Genomic DNA, 23,732 nt, shown 5'->3' with positions numbered 1-23,732 from the left:
GTTGAGAACCAAAGCTTTAGAGGAACTTTTGTCTGAGAACTATTCTGGTATACTACCTTATATCTTTCTGAATCTTTAAAAAATGGTTTTACAGGCACACTCTAGGGTTTATCTGTGGTTCGTAGTTATTTCTGGCGGAGCCCTGAATTTGACTTTTGCTTGGAAGCCATTCCTTAATTCTAGCATAATTTGCCATCTGTAAAGGCTGAGAATTTTGAAACCCATCCAGTCGTAGTTCTTTTCCTCTCAACAGCCCTTCCTTTGATTTATCTCTCTCCTCTGTAAGCAATTAGAAGAAACCAGGCAGCACTTTCAACACACTGGTTCAAGATCTCCTTAACCAGATCACCAGTGCCTTCGATACGTTTTCTTCTGTCCACATACCTTCAGGCAACAGCATTACCAGGCTCCCCCTCCTTCAGTTCTTAATAGCATTTGCCTCGCTTTCCTGCAAGCTCTTACCTGAATCTTTAAAGATGTGGACTCTGTTGTTAATATTTTCTTCAAGGCACTTCACGCTTTCACACTCTCAGTGGAGCCCCTACCCGTTTCAGAGCCATTCCCCCATTTTAGGGGTTTTGTCACAGAGCACCCCACTTGCAGGCATTAAAATGTCTATGAACCATCTATTGCTGTGTCACAATGTAGCCCAAAGTTTAGTAGCTTAAAGCAATTGAAATTATTATCTTGCACAGTTTCTGAGGGTGAGGAATCTGAGAGTGACTCAGCCAGGTGGTTCTGGCCAGGTGTCTCTCAGGCAGTTACCATCAAGGTTACATGTCAGATGGCTGGGGGTGCAGTCATGTGAAACCTGACTGGGGCTGGAGGATCTGTGTCCGTGATGGCCCAGGACATGGCTGTAGGTCAGAGGCTTTCTTTGCCACATGGGCCTTCATGGTGGTGCTCATGACATGGCAGCTGACTTTCCCCAGAGGAAGCAATGATGATGCTGATGCTGATGATGATGATGATAGAGAGAGAGAGAGAGAGAAAGAGAGAGAGAGAAAGAGAGAATGAGAATGTAAGATGGAAGCCACAGTGTCTTTTACAACCTAATACCAGAAGAGACATACCATCACTATTTCTGGATTCTACTGGCCACACAGACCAGGCTTGGTACAATGTGAGAAGGGTGTGGATTCCCAGAGGCAGGGAGTGTTATGTGTCATCTGGAAGGCTGACTACCACAAAATTACTCATGGGCAAAATGTCATGTTGCCTATAATTTACGTGCTCCAGCAAAAAAAGAAATCAATGAAGCAAATTTAGCAAACTATTAACAATAATTATATCTAAGTCTAGGGTATATTGGAGTTTACTCTTCTCTCTACTTTTATATTTGTAAATTTTCATAATAATAGAAAATAGCTAATTTAGGCTTTCTGTCTGTCTGGAAGTGATAGCTTATTGGCTCAAGAATCTTCTAGACACCAGGTACTTTCTTTTGAACCCAGCCTCTGACCTGCCTTCACCAGCAATACCTGCACTCCACATAAGACTCAGTGCTTTCCCTGATGGCTGCCTGCCGCTGCATTCAAGGGATGGAAGGCTGAGTCAGCACCATCACCCCGTCAATGGTAACAGACAAAGTGGAATAAGTCCTCCTTCAGGTATTTTGAGATGTTCTGAAACACACCAGCACTTTTTCTGATTTTGATCCAAAATTTCTTGGGAAAAGCAGTTCCATGAAATACTTTTCCTGACCTTGCCTTCAAGATCAGTGTTAATCACAAGGTTTTAGCAGAGTCAGCGGTTTTGTTTAACTTTGCCTTTGCTCTGTTTGTTAATTCAGCTTGGGCTCATCCAGGCCCTGGAATTTAGTTCTTTATTTCATAATAAAAAAGAAAACAACTTTGGAGGGATAACCAGCTGTGACTGCCGAGTCATCGCTCTTTAATTTATTAAGGAACTCCATGAAACCCTCGTGTTCATTTACTCTGAGTTTTTATAAGAACGTAACTTTTAATTCTTTTCATTTTTTATTTTTTTGAGCCTGGGTTAAATATTAGCTTATGTGGTACATTTTCCAGAGGAACTTGGAATTAAAATAGGCGAAGCTGAGAAACTGCCATTTGGGTGTTGCAAGCAAGCAGTTTGTGCATTTTAGGATAGAAACAAGGATTTGTTCCCGGTCCTCAGTTTGCTCTGGGTGATAACACTCTTGTGATTTCTTTGAATTATTCAGATGTAAAAAAAAATTATTGTGGAAAAATCTGGAGGCAGTAAAATAATCTGTTTGCTGATATTTCCGAATGGGGTGTGAAGGGATCTGTTTGATAGTAAATCTATGTATATTTAGCAAGATAACACTTCTGCAGTGAGGAGGACTGGAGAGTACCCACCATGGTGTGATGGTTTGGTAATGCACCCACTTGGCTAGGCTGAGATATTTTCCCCAGAATTCCCTTTCCTGGTATATTTCCAGTTTGAGCAAGCCACTAGGAATAGTCCATCCTGACACTTGTACCTGCCCTCCTTCAGCTGAACCAAAACAAAATCATGGAAGGTTGACACTGACATGACCTGTACAGATTTTCTAGTTCAATTAGTTTCTAAACTTGGTCCATCATAAGAGTCATCTGGGGAGCCCTTTTGAAATACAGATTCCCCAGTGCCACACCTGAAGATTATAGTTCCGTAGGTCTGAGCCCAGGACATCTGAATTTTATAAGTTCCCTAGGTCAGTGGTTGGCAAACTGCGGCTGGTGAGCCACATCCGGCTCTTTGGCCCCTTGAGTGTGGCCACAAAGTTTCAATCGCACTGTACGTGCACGCCCGCATGTGGTATTTTGTGGAAGAGCCACACTCAAGGGGCCGCAGTTTGCCGACCACTGCCCTAGGTGGTTTTGATGATCAACCAAGGGAGTCTGCTAGTCACTGTGATTGTGGTCTAGTGGCTCTCAAAGTGTGGTCCTTGGATCAGGAGCATCAGGGTCATCACTATCTCCTTGAACCCCTTCCTGATCCTGATCCACCTTCTCTCCACTGGAGTAGTATGATCGCTCCCTCCTCTATTTTTTCCAGTGCTTGCTATTTATAGCTTTCCTATGGCATTCATCGGATTTTGCTTTGCTTTTAATTTTCTCGGTTATTATACCCTTTCTACATCCACAGACTGTACATACTCGAAACTGACTTTGTCTTCCTCATCTTTGTATCACAGAAGCACCTAACAAAATATCTTGCACACAAATACCTTGTTGACTTAAATTGGATTCCCAGTTTATTGTTTCTAATGTTTGTTCTCATTCTGCCTCTTAGAATCACAGTGCCATTCAGCTATAGTCCGCCTTATAATGTACTTTTTATCATCTTTCTTCAAAAACAAACAAGCACGCAGAGACTGAAAGTAGCCACGTAGGATGCTGTGATCATAAATTCCTAACAAAACTGGGTCATGGCAGGCAGTCATTCCTCGGCCTATAGCTTCCTTGACAAATCAATCTTTACCTTAAGTGAGCCTGTCTATTGTCTTTGTGCATCTAAGATAACATACCTTTGAAATGTCAGAATTATCTTCTTTTCCAGACCCCACAACTGCCAGCGCCAGAGTATAACACAGAAACCCACACTCTCATTTTGTTGTCCACATACCATCCTATGTTTTCTAAATGTTATTAATTAATCCTGTACCCATCAAAGTGGCACCATTTTGTTTTTTTTATCCAATCCCAGAGATTTGCCTGGTTTGCTTTTCTCGATCCCCTGAGATTTGGTTTCTCAGCAATTGTCCTCAGTTTGGCTCAAATAAACTCATAAAAATTCTCTACAGGTTTGGACGTTTCTTACAAAGACAATTATCAACAACCTTTTCTGATCAGATGACCAGAAAAAAAAAATGGAGTGGGGGTGCGGTGGGGGAGGGCAAGTAGGAATATGCAGGAATTCATTTTTAAGAATGGCCTAATTTTGATTTACAACAAAGAAGTTCCAGGTCTTAGGAGCCAGGCACACTTGTAAATTTCACGGGCGGGTTGTCCTCCTCCTCCAAGCCTCCTTCCTTCCCTCCATCCCTCCCTCCCTCTCCTCCTCCTCCCTTCTCACCTCCCTCACGGCCGAGGGCCTCTCCACCCCTCCCACAGCCCGCCTCCCCTCCTTCCCGGGGCAGCCACTGGCCCACAGGGTTCCCGGCGCCCTCGGTCACTGCGTCCACTTCCGCCCGGGAAGAAGGCACCTCCCACTCGGCTCGCCCATGACCGTGGCTCCGGGCTCAGCGGGTTTGTGGCGCTGCCCCCTCCGGGTCTCGCCTCCTCCGCGCGGTAGACAGTTTGCTGGCGGCGACGAGGTACGTGCGCTTCCCGGTCGTAGAAACGCACCGGATCTCAGCTCCACTAACTCAACGGGGTGTTGGCACAAGGTACTGGAGGGCTTTGCCATGTGCACAGGTAATGAGCCTGGCAAGCCCATTTTCAAAAGCCGACTTTCATCGAAGCAGTACATTGTTACCGCAGAACAGCAGCCCTTGCCATTCCACCTGGGTGGGCATAGTGTCCTGTATTGTTTAGCCACGCATTTTGAAAATAGTTGAAATCGTACTGTGTAGAAACGCGTGTTCGTTTTTTCCCAAAGGCTTGTCAGAAGCCTTTCCTTCGTGCCATTAAATACTCTCTGTAACGATTTTCCCCCAGTGAAACATTTGGGTTGTATAGTTTTTACTACTCTTATGGGGGGAAATGAGCAGATTTGCATCAAGATCGTTGGCCACATTTGGCGGTATTTTTTAAAGGGTGGCTATTCAGGGAGGAGGTTCTGGGTCTACGAGTGCGACGCGCTGGCTGCTGGATACTTGCTGCCAAGCAGAGTGCGCAGTCCACACCCACCGCAGTGGGTCGGGAGGCAGAAGTGTCGCCCAGGCCTTGCCAACAGCAGGTACTGCCATTTAGGTTTCTTGCTGATGGAAAATGACTTCAAAAGACCATGTATAACGAGGTGGTCAGAAGGGAGCCCTGCGAGTATCCGGGGAAGTCCTATCTAGGTCTGAAAGCGCCCAAGGAAAGGTCAAAGGCAGCTGCGCCCTGGCGCGCTCCCAGGCCAGCGCGCGCACACCGCGCACAGCTTTCTCCTTAATGCTGTCTGAGCACGCACCGAGAGAAAACACTAGCGCGACTGCTGTCAAATCGTCATGGGGGAGCTGGCGTTCACAGACTCGTCTAAGGAGGGGCAGGGGCCTGCCTTCCCCTGCAGGATTGCAAATCGGTTTCCAGGCACGTTCCCACAGTGTTTACCCAGGGAAAGGAAAAACGCCCAGCCTTCCCCGCTAGCCACCGCCCCTCCCGTATTATCTTTCAGTGCTGCTTTTGCGGAGGAGCTTGCAGATGGTTTCTATTTCTAAATCTCCGAAGCTTCCAGAAATTTATTCCTATACTTCTTTGCATGTTACAGCCCCATCTCCGCCAATCTCCTTCGCTCGTCAAAGCCTGTTTTCTCCATTCCTGGCGGAGATCTTGACTGCGTTGGGAAGTATGACTTCTGAGTTATTTAAATCCTGGGGCTGGGGGTGTGAAAGCAGGAAAACCACACTTGCTCACCACACGTTAGACCCATTTCTCGCCTTTCTGACTTCCGGCGAGAAAAAGGGAATGTTGTTCAATTATACTGTTAGAAGACAAAATTTTCCGCGAAAGGTCAAGTCATGACTCTCCCACAGATATAAAAATGAGCACGTGTTAACGGTTCTGTTTAATTTATTAAAGAGAGGACCAGGGCCAAAACCGGTTTGGCTCAGTGGGTAGAGTGTCGGCCTGCGGACTGAAAGGTCCTGGGTTCGATTCCGGTCAAGGGCATGGACCTGGGTTTCGGGCACATCCCCAGTAGGAGATGTGCAGGAGGCAGTTGATCGATGTTTCTCTCTCATCGATGTTTCTAACTCTCTATCTCTCTCCCTTCCTTTCTGTAAAAAATCAATAAAATATATTAAAAAAAATAAAATAAAGAGAGGACCAGGGAGATATTATAAGTGGTTAAAAAAAGAAGTCAAGCCTGGCCGGCATGGCTCAGTGGTTGAGCGTCCACCTAAGAACCAGGAGGCCCCTGTTCCATTCCCAGTCAGAGCATATGCCCGGGTTGCGGGCTCCATCCCCAGTGAGGCGCATGCAGGAGGCAGCCGATCAATGAGTCTCTCTCATCATTGATGTTTCTATCTCTCCCCCCGTCTCTCTTCCTCTTTGAAATCAATTTTAAAATATTTTTTTAAAAAGTCAAGAAGGACTGCCTGGGGAAGGTAACCTTCGGATAGGAGCATCGCAGCCTCTTGGGATTTGCAGATCCACCAGTGATCGCCATGGGCTTGTAATGTTGTGGAGGCACTTGCTGTGTGAAGCCGGGCTGGGGGCTGTGCAGGAGAAGATTACTCATTCATGACACTTGTTAAAGAACAGGGCAGACCCTATTCAGGGCCACCGCGACAGGGGTATGGACCAGTGCAATGGGATTTTGCAGTAGGAGAGAGATTGGGCTCCGCTCTGCATACAAGGAAAAGTGGGGATTTGTAGTGAAGGATCTGAGTAGAGGGGTCCGTGGAAGGAAAACTACTAACGAAGCATGAGGGTTCGGGGAATCCTGCTAACTGACTTGACAGGATTTTGGCAGAAGACAAAGCCAAGGGCATTAGACATCACCTGGGGGATGGCAGAGGGTGTGGGTCAGGATCAGATATGGAGGGTGCCGGATTCTGATAAACTGACTTAGCAGGATTCTTACTAAAACTGGGCAATGCAGAGATGGACTTGGAAGCCCAAAAGTCAGGGCCTAATGGAGAAGAGGGTTCAGAGGAGTTTAGTCAAGGAGAGACTCTTTATCAAGGGACTTGGTGGGCTTGGCAATCATTCACAGAGATGTGGCATCTTGCATGAATGTTATGGGGGGACCACGGGCGTTAGTGGTGAATTCAGTGTGGCATTGCCAATGTGCGTGCCCATTAGGGTGTCCTCTGCAGGAGCACGTCTTGGCCAGCCCTGATGCCATAAAGAGACCCCTGGCTTCTAGAGGCTTCCCCAGTGGGGACCAAAGAGCTGGTCTCAAGGGTGGCAGGATGTGTTGCCAAGCCCAGCTGCCATGATACAGAAAAGCCTTTCTGGACACACATTTTCTGAGGACCCCATCATCCATGTCAGACCCACAGCCCATCCTTTCTAGGAGGAAACTGAAGCCTTACCACTCACAATGAATGACTCTATAAGGTCATATAGAAAAAACGGTTTCAATGGAAAAGTACTCACTGTCCACAGCACACCCTTCTGGGCTGTCTGATTCTAGCCCTGTTCATTGTATTTGAACGAGATTGCAATTCTTTGAAAGTTGTGGGTAACTGATAGATTTGTAAATTCGGTCCTATCTGATAGAGATTTAATTGGCTTCTTCCCCTCCAGTGGAAAATCTGTTTTGTCTCCACTTGCTATTCAACTCAATCTTCCTTTATGACATATAAATTTGTGTTCTTTTTCCTTTGTCCTTTGAACCAGTTATATAACACCTATCTCATTCCCTCCTGTCATGTGTAAAATAAAATCTTTAATGTATTCATCTTATATCTATGGTTTTCCTTTTTTTTTTTTTAAAAAAAATTACTTTTTAACAAATGTGTCTTTGGGGGGGAAAGAGCCATAATCTTGAAAGGTCTATGCATATAGAAAATTTCTTTAGAGTACAGTCAGTGGATAGTCAAGGGTATGTTCCCTGAGGCTCTCACTCCACGAGGGGGTACAGTCTGTAGAAACCGCCCTGCCCACCGTGACCTTGGCCCTGTTCACACAGGCTGCTGTGCCACGTGAAGGGTCTGGCAGGAGCCCAGACTTCCACACACAGCACACCCAGTCCTGTCCTGGCACCTCCCCTTTCTGCAGGAGAATAACCTTGCAGGATCAGTCCAGAGAGTGGGTCTCCTGGCTGTAAACACTTCTTCTGGAGAGTGGATATCAACTGAAGATAAAGTTAAAAGATTCAGATTCAAGGCTAATTTGGAACAATCAGGATTTTCCGTGGTCTCCTCGCCCTCAGGACAGCCCAGGTAAGAAATTAGCCCAAGGAATCAGCTCCCAACAACAGTGCAGTGGACATAAAATGCACTGCTACGGATACTAGATTGTTCTGACTTCTCTTACTAATCATAATTTTTATAATGTAGTTTATGAACAAAAAACCATACAAAATAGAATCAAATTTCCTGTGATCAAATGGCTAGCTCTTAATTTCTCTTTCCTTAAAATTATGTTATTTCTAGTTATGAACATGTAGAATGTTCTGCAAAGTACATGATATAACATAGCTGCACCCATATTCACGTGACCCAGATTTTTAAAAAACATTATCTTTTTCCTTGTGTACTTCAAATCAAAACTTTTTAAGGAAATAAAATACAACAAATACAATTAAAGACAATAATCTCCTTTCCCCGCCAATAACCACTCTCAAATGGTGGTGTGCTTCATTCTCTTGAGTTATACGTTAAAACCCTATATTTATTAATAATATATGTATTATTTTGGGGTTTTAGTATTTACTTAGCATTAAAAAAGCTATCGTCATTGTTATAGCATTATGTTTTTGAGATTTATCTTGTTGATATATATAGTTTGTTCATTGAACTGCTATGCAATATTCCTTTTATGAGTTTTTTGTGCCCTAGGGTTGCCATAAACTGGGTGACTTAAGACAACAGAAATTTATTCTCTCAAAAATTTATTCAATTGTGGAGGCCTGAAGTCCTAAACGATGGTGTTGGTCGGACCATGCTCTTCTTCAGGCCTTTAAAGGAGAATTCCTCCTTGCCTGTCTCCCAGTTTCTGGGGTGGAGTGGCCATCCCTAGGGTCCTTGGTTTGAGGATGCATCACTCCTTCTCTGCTGTGTGTCTGTCTCTATACCCACATTTCCCTCTTCTGGCAAGGACACCAGTCATTAATTAGATGAGCACCACCCTCACCAGGATGACCTCATCGTAACTCGATTACCCTCTGTGAAACCCTGTTAATGAATAAGGTCCCACTCACAGGTTCTGGGGTCAGGACTTGACCTATCCTTTTGCGGGGACAGAATTCAAACGACAACAATGAATGAATCACAGTTTATCCCATTCTTCTTCTGATGGTCAATTAGTTGCTTCCAATTTTTGCCATCATATCTATGCTACCAAGAATGTACTTCCATACCACCCACTGCATGCATGCATGGGTGTACACACACACACACACACACACACACGTGAATCTCTCTAGGGAATATACCAAATGGTGGGATTTCTGGGTTGCAGGGTGTCTTCATCATTGCTAGACCTTGACATACATATGTTTAGAGTTTGTATCAGCTTATTTTCCATGGACACCATCTCTTAGTGTTAACGCACTTATTGACAATCTTCAAGATGACGTAAAATGGTATGTCATTGATGTTCTTTGTATAATTTTCTTAAATACTAGTGACCTTGATTATCTTTTCATATCATTCAGGTGTTCCCTTTTGTGAACGGCCCACTCAATATCTTTGGAGCATTTTTCTGTTGATGTTGTCTTTTTCTTCTTGATTTATAAGAATTCTTCATATATTTTATCTAGATACGAAGTCTGCTTTAAGAATGATATGTTATCTTAGTCCATATCTCATCTTCTTGCTATGTTTATCTTATCGTTTTTATAATTTCAATAAAAGTTAATTTTTTTGTTGTTGTTGAGGAAAATATTAAGCATATGTCAAAGTAGAGCCTGGCTGTTGTAGCTCAGCAGTTGAGTGTTGACCCAGGAACCAAGAGGTCACCAGTTTGATTCTCGGTCAGGGCACATGTCTGGGTTGTGGGCTTGATCCCCAGTGGGGGTCATGCAGGAGGCAGCCAATTGATGATTTCCTCTCTTATCGATGTTTCTATCTCTCTATCCCTCTCCCTTCCTTTCTCTCTAAAATTCAATTAAAAAATATATATATAAAAAAAAAGTAGACTAGTACAAAGGATGCTTCTGAACTTACCACCCAGTTCCAACACTGTGACACAGGGACACGCTCCCTCCCACTGCCACCATCCGCTGGGCTGTTCTGAAGCAAATGCCAGACCTCTGGTCATTGTATCTGTAGGGACATCTTTGGGTTCAGTGTTTCCATGTTCTCCTTTCCGATGGTACCTCGACATTTAAAAATTCATTTTGAGAATCTGTCTCATAGAGTGAATTTAATCTATTTCTATTTATTCGGATCTATTTCAGCCACACACTTTCTCCCATTGCAGTTGATAGGCTTAGTTTTTCTTTCCTCTCCTTTCCTGCTTTCAGTCTGTTTGGTGAAGCTTGCTAGGCAGGTCCTGTCCTCATTCCTCCCCACGCTGTCACCATAATTTCTCCTGATTATTGTTTATTTGGAGCGCTTTATAGTGCGTTCCTTTTCCATGGGTAGCGTTTTCAGCCCGGATTGTGAAAGTCTGGCTAAAAAATAGATTTGCTTTTGCTTCTGCCAGATGCCCAGGGCCAGTTATGTTCATTACTCAGCCAGGTTTTCCTACTTGAAACAAAGGATCTTGTAAATTGGGGGGATGGTTTCTTTTTATAACCTCCTAGGCTTCCTCACACATTCCACAGTTTTTCTTTGCTGTTCTTGTTTATCCTGTCAACTCTGAACCCTGGAGGGCTCTGTTGTTGCGTGGAGAGGTCTCAGCTACAAATCCCATCTCATGGCTTCCCAAGGCCTGACTGGACCCCGAATCCAGACTGGGTTAGGGTGGTCCCGGGTCTAGCCTGTCTCCAGCCTCGCCGGGCTCTCAGGCAGCATCTGCTCCCGCCACCCTCACCCTGGTTTTGGCTTCCTCTCCAGTCCCAGCCCTGGTGCTGTTCCCTTCTTCCTATGAGCTCCACCATGTTGTGTTCTTATTTGCTGGTTACACTCACTCTGGTATTTCTAGTGTTTGCAATGTGAACCAAATCTTATTAGCTCCAACCTGAGGTGTTGCCAGAACCAGCAGCCAATATTGTTTTTTCTTTCTTTCAGAAAACAGATATTAAAGGTGTGCCTAATAGATATTACACATATTAAAGGTATATGAGAATATGTTAAGTTAATATAAAGTTGTTTCCTATGATGTCTTCAGATGGACCAAATACCAGCACTCATTTCTTGCATGAGTATACTACGAGTAGAGTGAAAATTAGTATTTTTCTGTAATCTTGACTGTAGTTTATTTACTGTTCAAAATCTTCAGACTTGCCCCATTTGGAATATAAGGCATGTTTCTCTCTCTGCAGCCTGACTTAAATATCTCCAATGGCTAACGAAGCTCATCCTTGTCCCTGTGACATTGGCCATAAGATGGAGTATGGAGGGATGGGGTGTGAAGTGCAAGTGGAGCATATCAAGGCTTATGTCACCAGATCCCCCGTTGACGCTGGCAAAGCCGTGATTGTCATCCAAGATATATTCGGTTGGGAGATGCCCAATACCAGATATATGGCTGACATGATCTCGGGAAATGGATACACGTGCGTATAAAATTCTATTTCTTTGATAAAATCCATGGACATTTCTGTGATCTATGTTGCGTTCCCTTCAGGGAAAACAAAAACAACCCCCAAATCCCTGACTGTATTCTTTTTGTAAAAAACTATTTTTTTTTTGCCGACACTATTACAGATGTCCCCTTTCCCCCCTCTTTTGTCCACCTCCACCCAGCTCCTTCCCCCTTCCCTCTGGCCATCACCACACTATTGCCTGTGTCCACAGGTTATGCATATGTGTTCTTTGGCTAATCTCCTCACCTTCTCTTATCCAGTCCCTAATTTACATTATCTACTTCCTTATCTCTCTGGGGTGCGGGTACATGGGAAATGTCATATGAAACTTAACACACCCACCTGCTGTCCACCAGAGGCAGCCGAATCCCCAGGCTTCAGGTCTTCCTGGGGATGCCCTCAATGTGGGGCCCTGCGGGGCACAGGTACAGGACATGTGTCCTTGGGCAGACCTCGCTAGCTCTGAGACGACCCATTACTTGGCCCTTGGAGCATGTCAGCCTCGGACTATCATGGCCCATCTGAATTAGACTGGGTTCCAGCACTGGCCCAGTGAGACCTCACTGTCTCCCAAAGGTTCTGCCTCTGTCGGGTCGCATGGCGAATGCTGCCACCTGTTCACTTTTCACCTGCCCTGGTGTTGGTAACAGCTACAGTGATGCCTGGAGGAGGAGAGGAACCACTCCTTCCTCTCCAGCTTCAGAACCCGTGAACCCCAGCAAGCCCTGAGTTTGGAGCACCCCATTTCCTTTGTTTTCTCCAAAAGAGAAGCTGGAAATCAAAGGGTGCACCTTCCGGGTTTTCCTATGAAAAGATCCCGGTTTAAAGGAAGCAGCCCCCCTGCTGTGTGATGCAGATTTAATGTTGACTAAAAAGAGAGGGTTCATGTGATTTTTCACTTTTTAATATCCTCCAGTTTATTTTAAAGATGAGGCAATTTAACATCCCAGCGGTAAGCCGGGTAATAAAACAAAGGACAGCCAGCCCTGATTGCCTCTGGCTCAGCCAGCCCCTGCGTGCAGGCTGTGAAGGGCTGTTGTCCTCCCCACGACCCCTCCTCATTGTTCTCATTTCGCAGAGTAGGAAACCGGGGCATGAAGACCGAGGTGCCTCAGGTCACCCAGCCCCCAGCAACTGATCAAATGGGGTTGCGGCTTCTGTTGTTTCAGGTGGTTGCTTTGGTTGAGATAAAGAGTCCAGACGCCTGGCCTGTGATTTACAGAGCCCTTCACACGCGTACAACTCATTTTTCTCTCAAAATAATCCTCTGAGGCTGGGCGGGGCTGGCTGCAGTCTGTTTCTCAGATGGAGAACATGGGCCTGAACATTGTTAGATGACTGAAGATTACAGGGCAGACGACGCAGTACTGGGGCTGGGATTTTCCTTCTTCTGACCCAAATGTCAATGTCCTCTCTGCCCCTGCGGGAGGCGCCGTGTTCCCCCATCTGTGGCGACAGCCCTTTGTTTTGGGAAGCCGGTCTCTGGGTGGGTCAGTGCTGGCCTCACCCTCCTGGGTGGACTTGCAGGGAAGATTGTGAAAGGGAGCGGAATAAGTCGCCCCAAATGTGCTGCTTGGCATGGGCATTGCTTGGAGCTGAAGGCACTCAAGCCCAGCAGACTCAAGAAAAACTTTTACCTCTTCCTTAATTACCTAAAAGAGTTTAGACAGGTGGCCTGACCCAGAAAGAGCGCTATTACCAGAGATCACTTTTGCCTGAATGACCTACCCGTGGGCAGGACAGACTTCTAAATACCAACCCTCTGGTCTTTTATTGTCCTGTGACTTAATCTTCCCTTTGAAGCCCTATCCGGGTCCTTAGCACAGGGTGGCATATAGCTTCAATTGTCTTACTGACTGCCTTTAGGTCTCATATTTTTTTTAAAAAATATATTTCATTGATTTTTTACAGAGAAGAAGGGAGAGGGACAGAGAGTTAGAAACATCGATGAGAGAGATCGATCAGCTGCCTCCTGCACGCCCTCCAGTGGGGACGTGCCCACAACCAAGGTACATGCCCTTGACCGGAATCAAACCTGGGACCCTCCAGTCCGCAGGCCGACGCTCTATCCACTGAGCAAAACCGGTTCGGCAGGTCTCATATTTTTATGAGGCTCCTGTACATGTGAAATTGTTGACATAAGTAATGTTCAAACCTGGAGAAAATTTTTATAAGAGTTTATTTGAGCCAAACTGAAGACATGTGCCAGGGAGCAAGATCTCCCATGCTCCTGAGAATAACAGGAAGTAATAAACGGCACATTTCGGAATTAAGGAGGGAAAGTATGGAAGATTACACGGAGGTGGGAGAAGCAAGGTGGGGATTGAATTACAAGAGAGTTAACAAGAGTATGTGCTCTTCTGAGGGTGGATATGCTTATTTCAAAGATGTGTTAACCTAGATGCCCAGAAACAATGGACGGGGCTTGCTTAAGGCAAACAAAAACCTTTTACTAAAAAAGTATATGCCTGGGACATAACTACCCACCACCAGCTGCCCAGTTAAGGAATTTATGATCAGATGACCCTGTGAGGTTACTTTCCATAGAACCCCTTTTTTCATCCACAAAATCGGATTTGTTTTTCACCTGTTCATCTGTCTTATGTCAATACTAGAGAGATCGGGCCTAAACCAGCAGTTGGACATCCCTCTTGCAATCCGGGACCACTGGCTCCTAACTGCTCTCCCCTGCCCACCTGGTCGCCCCTAACTGCCTCTGCCTCGGCCCCACCACCATGGCTTTGTCCCGGAAGGACATCTGGAAGGTCGTCTGGAAGATGTCTGGTCTAATTAGCATATTACCCTTTTATTAATATAGACTAGAGGCCCGGTGCACAAAAATTTGTGCACTTGGGGGGGGGGGGAGCGGGGGTCCCCCAGCCCGGCCTGTGCCCTCTCGCAGTCTGGGACCCCTCGGGAGATAATGACCTGCTGGCTTAGGCCTGCTTCCAGGTGGCAGAGGGCACGCCCAATCCCTAGGTGCAGCCCCTGGTCAGGCTCAGAGCAGGGCCGATTGGGGAGTTGGGGCGCCGCCCCGTCATGCACAGCAGGGCGGATCGGGAGGTTGCGATGCCACCCTCAGTCACGCTCAAGGTAGGGCCGATTGGGGGGTTGGGGCACCGCCCCTGTCACACTCAAGGCAGGGTCGATGGGGAGGTTGTGGCGCCACCCCCTGTCACACACAGAGCAGGGCCAATCAGGGGGTTGGGGCGCTGCCCCCTGTCACAGAGCAGGGCCAATCGGGGGGTTGGGGTGCTGCCCCCTGTCACTCACAGAGCAGGGCCCATCAGGGGTTGGGGCGCTGCCCCCTGTCACTCACAGAGCAGGGCCCATCAGGGGGGTTGGGGCACCTTCCCCTGTCACGCACAGAGCAGGGCGGATAGGGAGGTTGTGGCCCCGCCCCCTGTCACTCACAGAGCCGCAGGGTGATCAGGGGGTTTGGGCGCTGCCCCCTGTCATGCTGATCCCGGTGCCAGGAGCCTCGCTGCTCTGCTGATCCCGGTGCCGGGAGGCATATTACCCTTTTACTATATAGAATAGAGGCCTGGTGCATGGGTAGGGGCTGGCTGGTTTGCCCTGAAGGGTGTCCTGGATCAGGGTGGGGGTCCCCACTGGGGTGCCTGGCCAGTCTGGGTGAGGGGCTGAGGGCTGTTTTCTGGCTGGCGAGTGACTGAAGCTCCCAACCGCTCCTTGTTTTCTTTTCTTTTTTTTTTTTTATTCTGGGCCAACTTTAGCTCTGAGGCCTCGCTGCTGAAAACATCGATACAATGTTGCGGTCCGGCTGGCTTTCAGTCCGGCTGGTTTCTGGGGTTTTGTTTAGCTTCTTATTTGCAACATAATACATAGTTGCTTAGAGTTGCAGCTGAGAGGCTGGCAAGTTAGGGGGGGAACGTTGGAGTCTGCAGTCACTGAAGCAAGCAAGCCTCCCTGTTCGCTTCAGTGCATGGCTGCCGGCCGCCATCTTGGCTGACAGTTAATTTGCATAAGGGTATGCTGATTAGCCAATGGGCAGGGTAGCAGTCGTACGCTAATTACCATGTTTCTCTTTTATTAATGTAGATAATTACTAGACCAGCCAAAGAACCTAGAAGGGAAAGAGGGAAATGTTTTCCTCACCTACAATCAACATGGACTCGGGCAAGCTGGCTGTTAACCATGGCCCCTTTTAGAACCCTCATTAGACTACACCATCCGGCAGGAAACTGTGCCCTGCTGGCATGCTGGGCAGAGCTAGGGAAAATTGCTTGGTCATAGTGACTGGACATGCTAACCAGGTGTGCCCTTCTGACCTGAGGCTAATGTGAAAGGCCAGCTGAGGGGTTTGGGGACAGGAGGGGCCCACCTTGCTCCAGGCCCTTGCTGGTGGGTCCCCTTGTCCTTTGTGGCAATACCTCCTGGGGTGTGTGCACTGCTGAGTCGCCTGGTCACTTTAGATGGGCTGGGCTATAAACAGGCTGCCTGAGGCCGTGCCCCTTCGGCTGTGAAATCCGAGATGGTTTGGCCTAGTGCCAGTTGGCCTCTTTGCTGTGATCAAAGTTGGCCCTTGTGGCCATGACTTCTCTTTTCCTTTGAGTGAGAATCGCCAACGTAGCACATTTCTTAATGAATGTAGGCAAACACTGAGTCCCAACAGCAACAGAAACTAAGATCAATTACTGTCCCTAATTTACAGAACCATCGTTCCAGACTTCTTTGTAGGGCAGGAGCCATGGCACCCCTCTGGGGACTGGTCCACTTTTCCAGAGTGGTTGAAAACAAGGAATGCCAGAAAGATCGATAAGTAAGTAATTGGTGGGTGTGGCTGTGTTTGTGGTGTCCCCCAGGGAACCCAGGAGAGCAGAGTCTTGAGGGAGAGGTGGGTCTGGCTTCACTGTCCAGACACCTACCCTCCCTCTGAGTAGGACTTGGATGGCCATGACCCTCGAGTTAAGTACATTGCTTCTAGCTGAAAATGCCTCCTGAGTTGTTCCAAATAACCAATTTGCAAATGAACTGTTTGCAAAGCAAGGGCTACTGCCCTTAGTCCCCTCATGGCTTAAGTAGTCCTGGTGGCTTTCCAAATCTTTCTCTACTCTGGATACAGAGTGGGTTAGGCAGGGGAAGTCAATGTGCCAAGTCAGGGAGTTTGGGGAGCTGCCCAGTTGTGACTGGTGCCTGTTGAGAGGAAAGAGGAGCCTGGGGTGCTGGGCAGGGACAGATCTTGGGGTCAGGTCTTAGAGCCATGCTGTGGCCTTTGGCCTTTATGCTGAGGCTGGGGAAGGCTGTCGCTCAGCTTTCAGCTGGGCAGTGAGCTGGTGGGATTTGCTGGTCTTTGGAAAGAGCCTGCCTGCAGCCCTGTCAGGTGGTTGGAGGAGCTGGGCTTGGCAGGGAGATTTGCCAGGAGAGGCATCACTCGTCACTGGCAGGAGCGGGTGAGGAGGCAGCTCAGAAAGTAAGAATCTCAGAACCTCAAGGAAGAGCTGCAGACAAACTGTTACCTGCCCAGTGCCCTTATCAGGGCCTCACAAAATACCTCTTGACTCATGAATAACTTTTCTTTCTGTTCCAGAGAGGTGGATGCTGTCTTGAGGTATCTGAAACAACAGTGTCACGCCCAGAAAATTGGCGTCGTGGGATTCTGCTGGGGAGGAGTTGCTGTCCATCACGTGATGATGAAATACCCAGAATTCAGGGCAGGGGTGTCCGTGTACGGTAAATCTGCCTTGTACAGTTTACACAGTGAACAGAGGAGAATTCGTGGGTGACCATGCCATGAGCCTCTTCCCAAGCTGAGGGTCCCAGGTGTAACACAAAACCCAGTGGTCGTGAAATTGGCTTTAAAAGCCTGAAAGTCCAGGTGAAGGTTTGTACTGCAGTAACCAGAGGATGCCACTGGGAATAGGGAGACCTGGGTCCCAAAAGTGTTGCTTTGGGAAAGTCACCTGACGTCTCCGTTTCTTCACTTGAGACAAAGGGGATAACATTTGTTTATGTGATAATGGTTAATACTAAGCAATATTTTCATGAAGGATATTTAGAAAAGATTTTCCAAGACAAAAATTATTCTCGCTGAAACCGGTTTGGCTTAGTGGATAGAGCGTCGGCCTGCGGACTGAAGGGTCCCAGGTTCAATTCCGGTCAAGGGCATGTACCTGGGTTGCGGGCACATCCCCAGTAGGAGATGTGCAGGAGGCAGCTGATTGATGTTTCTCTCTCATTGATGTTTCTAACTCTCTATCTCTCTCCCTTCCTCTCTGTAAAAAAATCAATAAAATATATATAAAAAAAAATTATTCTCAACTGCACCCCCCCTCCCCCCCACACACACACGCTATAAAGAAGGTTTACATTTCAGAGTAAGTTTTCCTTACTCTGAAATGTAAATAGCAACATAAACATGTCAGCCCAAACAAACCAAAGGTATCATAGCACTGATAAAAACATTCTGTCTGGCCCTAATCGGTTTGGCTCAGTGGATAGAGCATCGGCCTGCGGACTCAAGGGTCCCAGGTTCGATTCCGGTCAAGGGCATGTACCTTGGCTGCAGGCACATCCCCAGTAGGGGGCGTGCAGGAGGCAGCTGACTGATGTTTCTCGCTCAGTGATGTTTCTAACTCTCTATCCCTCTCCCTTCCTCTCTGTAAAAAAATCAATAAAATATTTAAAAAACAAAACAAAAAAACCAACATTCTGTCTGTGTATAGAAATGGCATACTAAGTTCACAATATAGAAGCAGTCAGACCATAAAAAATTGTTAAAAAAAAGAAAATTTGGCCTTCTTTCATAATATATATCATATAGTTATGTTAATGATTCTCATTTGACTTAATGTTCCTCACTGTAGTATTTTTGCTTAGTTTTAGCATTAAAAAATCCCTTTAAGTATTTATTTTACATGAAAGGAGTAAATTTTCAGTTGTCAACGGAGTTGTTAGAACATGCAGTCCCTTTGTGCCAATTAGCAAAAGGTGCTCCTGCGTGAACAGCTCTCTGGCACCCTCTTCTGGCCTCTGTTGCACAGTGCAGGAGCTGTGGAGTGGCAGGTCATCAAATCGCTGTTCAGCCATGCTTACGGTGGGGCGGGGAGCGTGCCCGGCCATCTGTCCTGTGGCTCTCTGACTCCTAGAGAGGACTTACAGGTGAGGGGAGGCTATCTAGGTTACTTAGCTTCGCTTTGCTGCCAACAGGCAATGGGAGGAAAAGCCAGCCATTATTTTCTCCCTCCTACTGACTAGGACTCTCCTTGACCAAACTTAAGTCAAGCTCCTCTATTCCTTTCTGAGTAGGCTTAGACCTTCAACTCTGTCCTTGGCTTACTGGGTCAGTTTAGGGAGGATCCCTCACCTTTAATACCTGATCAAATTCCTCATCCCTCCCCTGCCCCCCCCCCCCCCCCCCCCCCGCATCCTCTGTATCTTGTCCCCTGGCCTGCCTTCCGCAGGAACCCTGCCAAGCTGTCTGGATTCTATCTCCCTGCCCCCTCCCCCCGATATTTCCTCTTAGTTTTCTTTTTAAATATAGTTTTATTGATTTCAGAGAGGAAGAGAGAGGGGGAGAGGGAGATAGAAACGTCACTGATGAGAGAGAATCATTGATTGGCTGCCTCCTGCACGACCTCCACTGGGGATTGAGCCTGCAACCCAGGCATGTTCCCTGACTGGGAATCGAACCAGTGGCCTCCTGGTTCATAGGTTGACACTCAACCACTGAGCCAAGCCGGCCGGGCTCCTCTTGGTTTTCCATCCACGGCTCCCACCCTGCTCCTTGGTCATAAATCCCCACTGGATAAGCTCCTTGTTGAGACTAATTTTATAGGGCAGCCTACTTCTGTGGAATTTCTTAAGAAAATATATTTTATTTTGAAAAATCAAACCAAACCCATGTAGTTTTCTGTGGCAGGTGCATGGATGGAAATCATACCTTGTGTTCCTGTCCCCATCCTGCAGGCATCGTCAAGGATTCTGACGACGTGCACAGTTTGAAGAACCCCACGTTGTTCATTTTTGCAGAAAATGATGCTGTGATTCCTCTTGATCAAGTAAGTTGGCATCTTTTCTCTTTGCATATTTAATAACACGATTTGACATTTGGGGGAAACATACCAAAATGTTCATTGGTTGCTCCAAATATTTTTCAACATTAAGTTTTCAAAAAGTTTTCATTTTTAACATTATTTTTTGGGGAGGAGGCAGAGAGAACCAACAAGTACAGTAGAAAGGGTAGATATAGAGAAAACATTCCAGGCATTTGGAGAAAGCTGAAAAGTATCCATGCTGATTTTCATCATTTTGAAGTTTCTAACTGAATTGTTAAAATTACCTTCTCTTTGTTCTATGTCTACCGTACTGTGGGTCATTAGGTAAGGTGTAAAGACTTAAGTCCGAATTATCTGAGGAGCCACAGTAAAGACATGATTTGGAAAAACTTAATACAGAGAAACTAGATATTTGTAATGATGCCACTCATTAACCATTTTATTTCTGTAGCAGGATCATTCTTTCTATGTGTGGTATTATATGTATGCTTCAGTAGTGGGAAAACTTGAAATTCCAAAATCCTTCCCTATTCAAGAGGCTGGTTAAGTAGGAATTGCGTGGGTGTGTGTATGTGTGATGTATTTATTACATTATTTTGAAAGAGTAATACTATGATATGTGGATATATATTAAGTACAGCCAAATTGGACATTTCCATTTGGCAAGGAAGGTAGGATTTCTGAAACTCAGGCCTTAACCAGTAGGTTGGAAGACAAGACCAATTGAAGCTTTATGAAATGTGTGTTTTTGTTGCTCCTGTTATTTCTGTCTTGGGTTTGTTGTCTCATTCTTTAATGTTTTTAAAATTTTGTGCTTAAAAGTTTATTTTGCTTAATTATGAAGTAGATGTGCATGTTTACATTTATGTAAAATATTTGCTGTGTAAAGTTTTGTTGTTGTTTATTCTCTTAAAAGATCACTATATTTAAGTAAAAATGAAGGTCAGGAATAAAAAAAAACCACACATTATTTTTTATTTATTTATTTATTTTTAATTTTTTTTTTTATTGCTTAAAGCATTACAAAGGGTATTACATATGTGTCCTTTTTTTCCCCACCCTTGACAATACCCCGGCTTCCTCTACCCCCCAGTGTCTTATGTTCATTGGTTATGCTCATATGCATTAACATTATTTTTAAAGTTGGGGTTCATTGGGGACGTACAGGGTGATTTCAACCCTCCCCAAAGTGCTCTTGGCATGACCTGGTTACCAGGCATAGATGAGGCCCTGCCTCCTGTCCCCACATGTGCAATCCTGGAGTTGGTAAGGGAAATGCAGATGAAAATTGTGGTTCAAAAGTAGTCATTTAGAAATTATCATTATTATTCATAAGCAATACTTTATACTAATACATATTTCAAATAGTTTATACTTGAATATATTGAAATTTATATTACATATATTGAATATTGTATATTATATATACTTGAATAAGTTAAATTATACAATTTAAAATAGTTGATGTTGTATTGTTTTTATATTGCCCCGAATTCTCTCCTTTGCCAAAGGTAAGTACTGTGTTGGTTATAACATTAAAAGTAAAAAATTCATTATGGCTATGGAACTCAATTTAAAGCATTGATGTTGAATTTCTTTTATGAGGAGATTTAGAGATTAGGAAATATCATTTTATTGTGAAAATCTTTGCATACCAGGTCTCTTCGCTGACCCAGAAGTTGAAAGAACACTGCAAAGTGGAATATCAAATTAAAACATTTTCCGGGCAAACTCATGGGTTTGTGCATCGAAAGAGAGAAGATTGTTCACCTGAAGATAAGCCCTATATTGACGAGGCAAGAAGGAATTTACTCGAGTGGCTGAGCAAGTACGTTTAGCAGTGGCCAATGCAAACTTTTCTCGTGATAGTGTTTGTCTGGAAATTGGTTTTGAAATATTTAATCATTTTATTTAATTTCCACTTTGTGTAAAATAAATCAAGGAATCCTGAAATTCATTACTTCACCTGAAACACAGATTCAGTAGGAAATGTTAATGTTTGAAATAATTTTTTAATATGTACCTAAAATAGCCCTGGCTGGTTTTGCTCAGTGGATAGTGTGTCAGCCTGCAGACTCAAGGGCCCAGGGTTTGATTCTGGTCAAGGGCACATGCCCAGGTTGCGGGCTTGATCCCCAGTAGGGGGTGTGCAGGAGGCAGCCAGTTGATGGTTTTCTCTCATCATTGATGTTTCTCTCTCCCTTCCTCTTCCTTCCTGTCTGAAATCAATAAAAATATGTTAAAAAATATGTACCTAAATAACAATTTAAAAATAGGTTAGTACCTGAAGAATTTGATTGGTAGAGTAATATCCTAAAATTAGAAAAAATCCTGGGGCTATTCTGAACCAGCTGACAGCTCGGGTGTGGCCTTTCTGTTCTCCAGTGGAGGACATCTTTTGAAATGACTAATGTTGCAAAGCCATGGAAGCATGAACTATAAACTCAAGTAGATAAAAGCCCAACTTAATTAGATGTTTACCTTTGTCTTAATACAAATAATTTCACCTTCTTATCTTGCACTATGAGAACCAGAGATTAAAATAGGGGTCCATGGACCTAATTATATCAAGCTAATAAACTTTTGAGTTTTTGAATTTGTGGCTTTTTTTCTAGAAGCTAATTAAAAAGTGATGGATTGGAGTTGCCATCCAGCTGTCTCCCAGGCATTTTTGGGCCCCAGGGTTTGGGGCTGTATCAAAAATCACTCATGCATTCAATCAGAATTAAAATGAAATCAAATAAAAAATTCAGCTCCTCAGTAGCCCTGCCACACGTTGGGCGCTCAGTAGCTGCGTGCGGCCGGTGGGAACCGTATGGGGCAGTGCTCACTGACACTAGTGAAGGCCCTTCACCTCCTGTTGACGTTCTGTAATCCTGTTATCCCCCCTGTGACAGCTCTGCCGTTGGTCTTTCCAGTCCCTGCTGAGATTTTGGTTACTTGGCAAACTAACCAAACCTAGACCAGGGAGCTGTCCTCCCACCAGACCCTCTCGGTCTGCAGACACCAGAAGGGCTGCTTACTTTCCAGCCCACACAGGCCTGGGAAGGCTCCCTTCTCTGGGTGGGAGGATGGGAAGGGGGTTTGCTTGGGTCCTGGGTGGAGGGTGGGGGTATTTCGTCCCATGTGCCAGGGCCAACTTGGACCATTCCTTGTCAGTCCTGGGGCTTCTGGAGGGAAACCCATGGAAGGTGGGGAGCAAGAAGCCCTGTAGCCTCAGGGAGCCACATCCACTCTGTCTCTTTCACTGCTGGGTGTGGCTGCAGATTCCCAGCTGTGACAGCAGCAGGAGTGACAGATGGGCCTCTTTGGAGAGGGAGGGAAAAGGGAGCAGTGAGTGGCTTGACCCAGGCTGGGGAATGGAGAGGAGGGAGTCCAGAGCCATTAGATGGACACAGTGAACTAAGTATCTGAGGTCAGCTCAGAGGTAACCCGGGCAGGGAATAATGGAAGCATTACCAGTGTACCTTGCCTTGGGTTAGGGTGTGGACTACACATCCTTCAGAGAGGAGGAGATAGAGGAACCGGGGATGCATGAAGACAACTAGAGCTTCCATGAAAATCACAGGAATTTCAAAAAGTAAAAAAAAAAGGTTGAGGGGAGACCATCACTGAGAGCTCTCTCCCTGCCTGGGCCATGTGAGGTGCAGCGAGTAGGGCTGTGCACAAACTGGTAAGCAGGCCCTCACCAGACCCTGGATCTGCCAGCTCCCTGATCTTGAACTTCCAGCCTCCAGAACTGGAAGTGAGAAATGTTTATTGTTTAAGCCCTCAGTCTGTGCCGATTAGTTCAGTAGAGTAACTGAGCTAAGATAGTTGCTCTATTGAAGTGAAAGGCTCACTATATTCATTTTTTGAGAAAATGCCTGTTATATAGCCACGTCTGAGTAACCAGTTCATTAGTCATTCTTTGAAGTACAACTGGTGTTCCACAAAGGCCTAGGTCAGCTGAGACAACCACCACACTCGCTGCACGGATCTCTACACTTACGTCGCAGAACACTGAAAAGCCGTGCACTCCAGGGCTGAGAGCTGATGACCTGGTAACCTGTATCGCTTGATCAAGGCCATCCTTCGGTGAAAATGGCTTTTTTTTCCTAGTGTGTGGGTGTGAAGAACATGACTACTACCTGGTACGATTTGGTGCTACTGGCCACTCATGTTAACATGAAAACAATTTTATCCTCCATTGCCTTTGTATGGTCAGTGCTAACGTCCATACAGTGAACAAGGCAAATA

The 23,732-nt window shown here is 45.7% G+C and overlaps 1 protein-coding gene across 2 annotated transcripts; it reads left to right on the top strand.

The window, feature by feature from the left end:
• Positions 1–4,169: 4,169 nt before the first annotated feature.
• Positions 4,170–22,089, top strand: CMBL (carboxymethylenebutenolidase homolog). Of its 2 annotated transcripts, XM_070411890.1 has the most exons (7): positions 4,170–4,285; positions 7,842–8,005; positions 11,215–11,448; positions 16,151–16,258; positions 17,027–17,169; positions 19,405–19,496; positions 21,152–22,089. In XM_070411890.1, exons 3-7 carry the CDS (start codon positions 11,234–11,236, stop codon positions 21,329–21,331), a joined length of 738 nt encoding a protein of 245 aa, XP_070267991.1. In that variant the 5' UTR covers positions 4,170–4,285; positions 7,842–8,005; positions 11,215–11,233; the 3' UTR covers positions 21,332–22,089. The 2 variants fall into 2 exon arrangements, with proteins under 2 accessions (XP_070267991.1, XP_070267992.1); XM_070411891.1 differs by lacking the exon at positions 7,842–8,005.
• Positions 22,090–23,732: the final 1,643 nt, after the last annotated feature.

Source organism: Myotis yumanensis, unplaced genomic scaffold, assembly GCF_028538775.1.
Source record: "Myotis yumanensis isolate MYYU_CA2020_CCGP unplaced genomic scaffold, mMyoYum1.0.hap1 SCAF_4, whole genome shotgun sequence".
NCBI classification, from domain to species: domain Eukaryota; kingdom Metazoa; phylum Chordata; class Mammalia; order Chiroptera; family Vespertilionidae; genus Myotis; species Myotis yumanensis.
The sequence above is the reverse complement of the archived record's forward strand: the minus strand, read 5'-3'. Positions and strand labels throughout refer to the sequence as shown.

What these genes read in the sequence shown, in the direction of transcription:
- CMBL (XM_070411891.1), top strand. Translation starts at nt 11,234, where the DNA reads ATGGCTAACGAAGCTCATCCTTGTCCCTGTGACATTGGCCATAAGATG. An exon ending in AATGCCAGAAAGATCGATAA is followed by an intron (nt 16,259 to 17,026) that starts GTAAGTAATTGG and finishes TTTCTGTTCCAG; the next exon opens with AGAGGTGGATGCTGTCTTGA. An exon ending in CTGTGATTCCTCTTGATCAA is followed by an intron (nt 19,497 to 21,151) that starts GTAAGTTGGCAT and finishes TTTGCATACCAG; the next exon opens with GTCTCTTCGCTGACCCAGAA.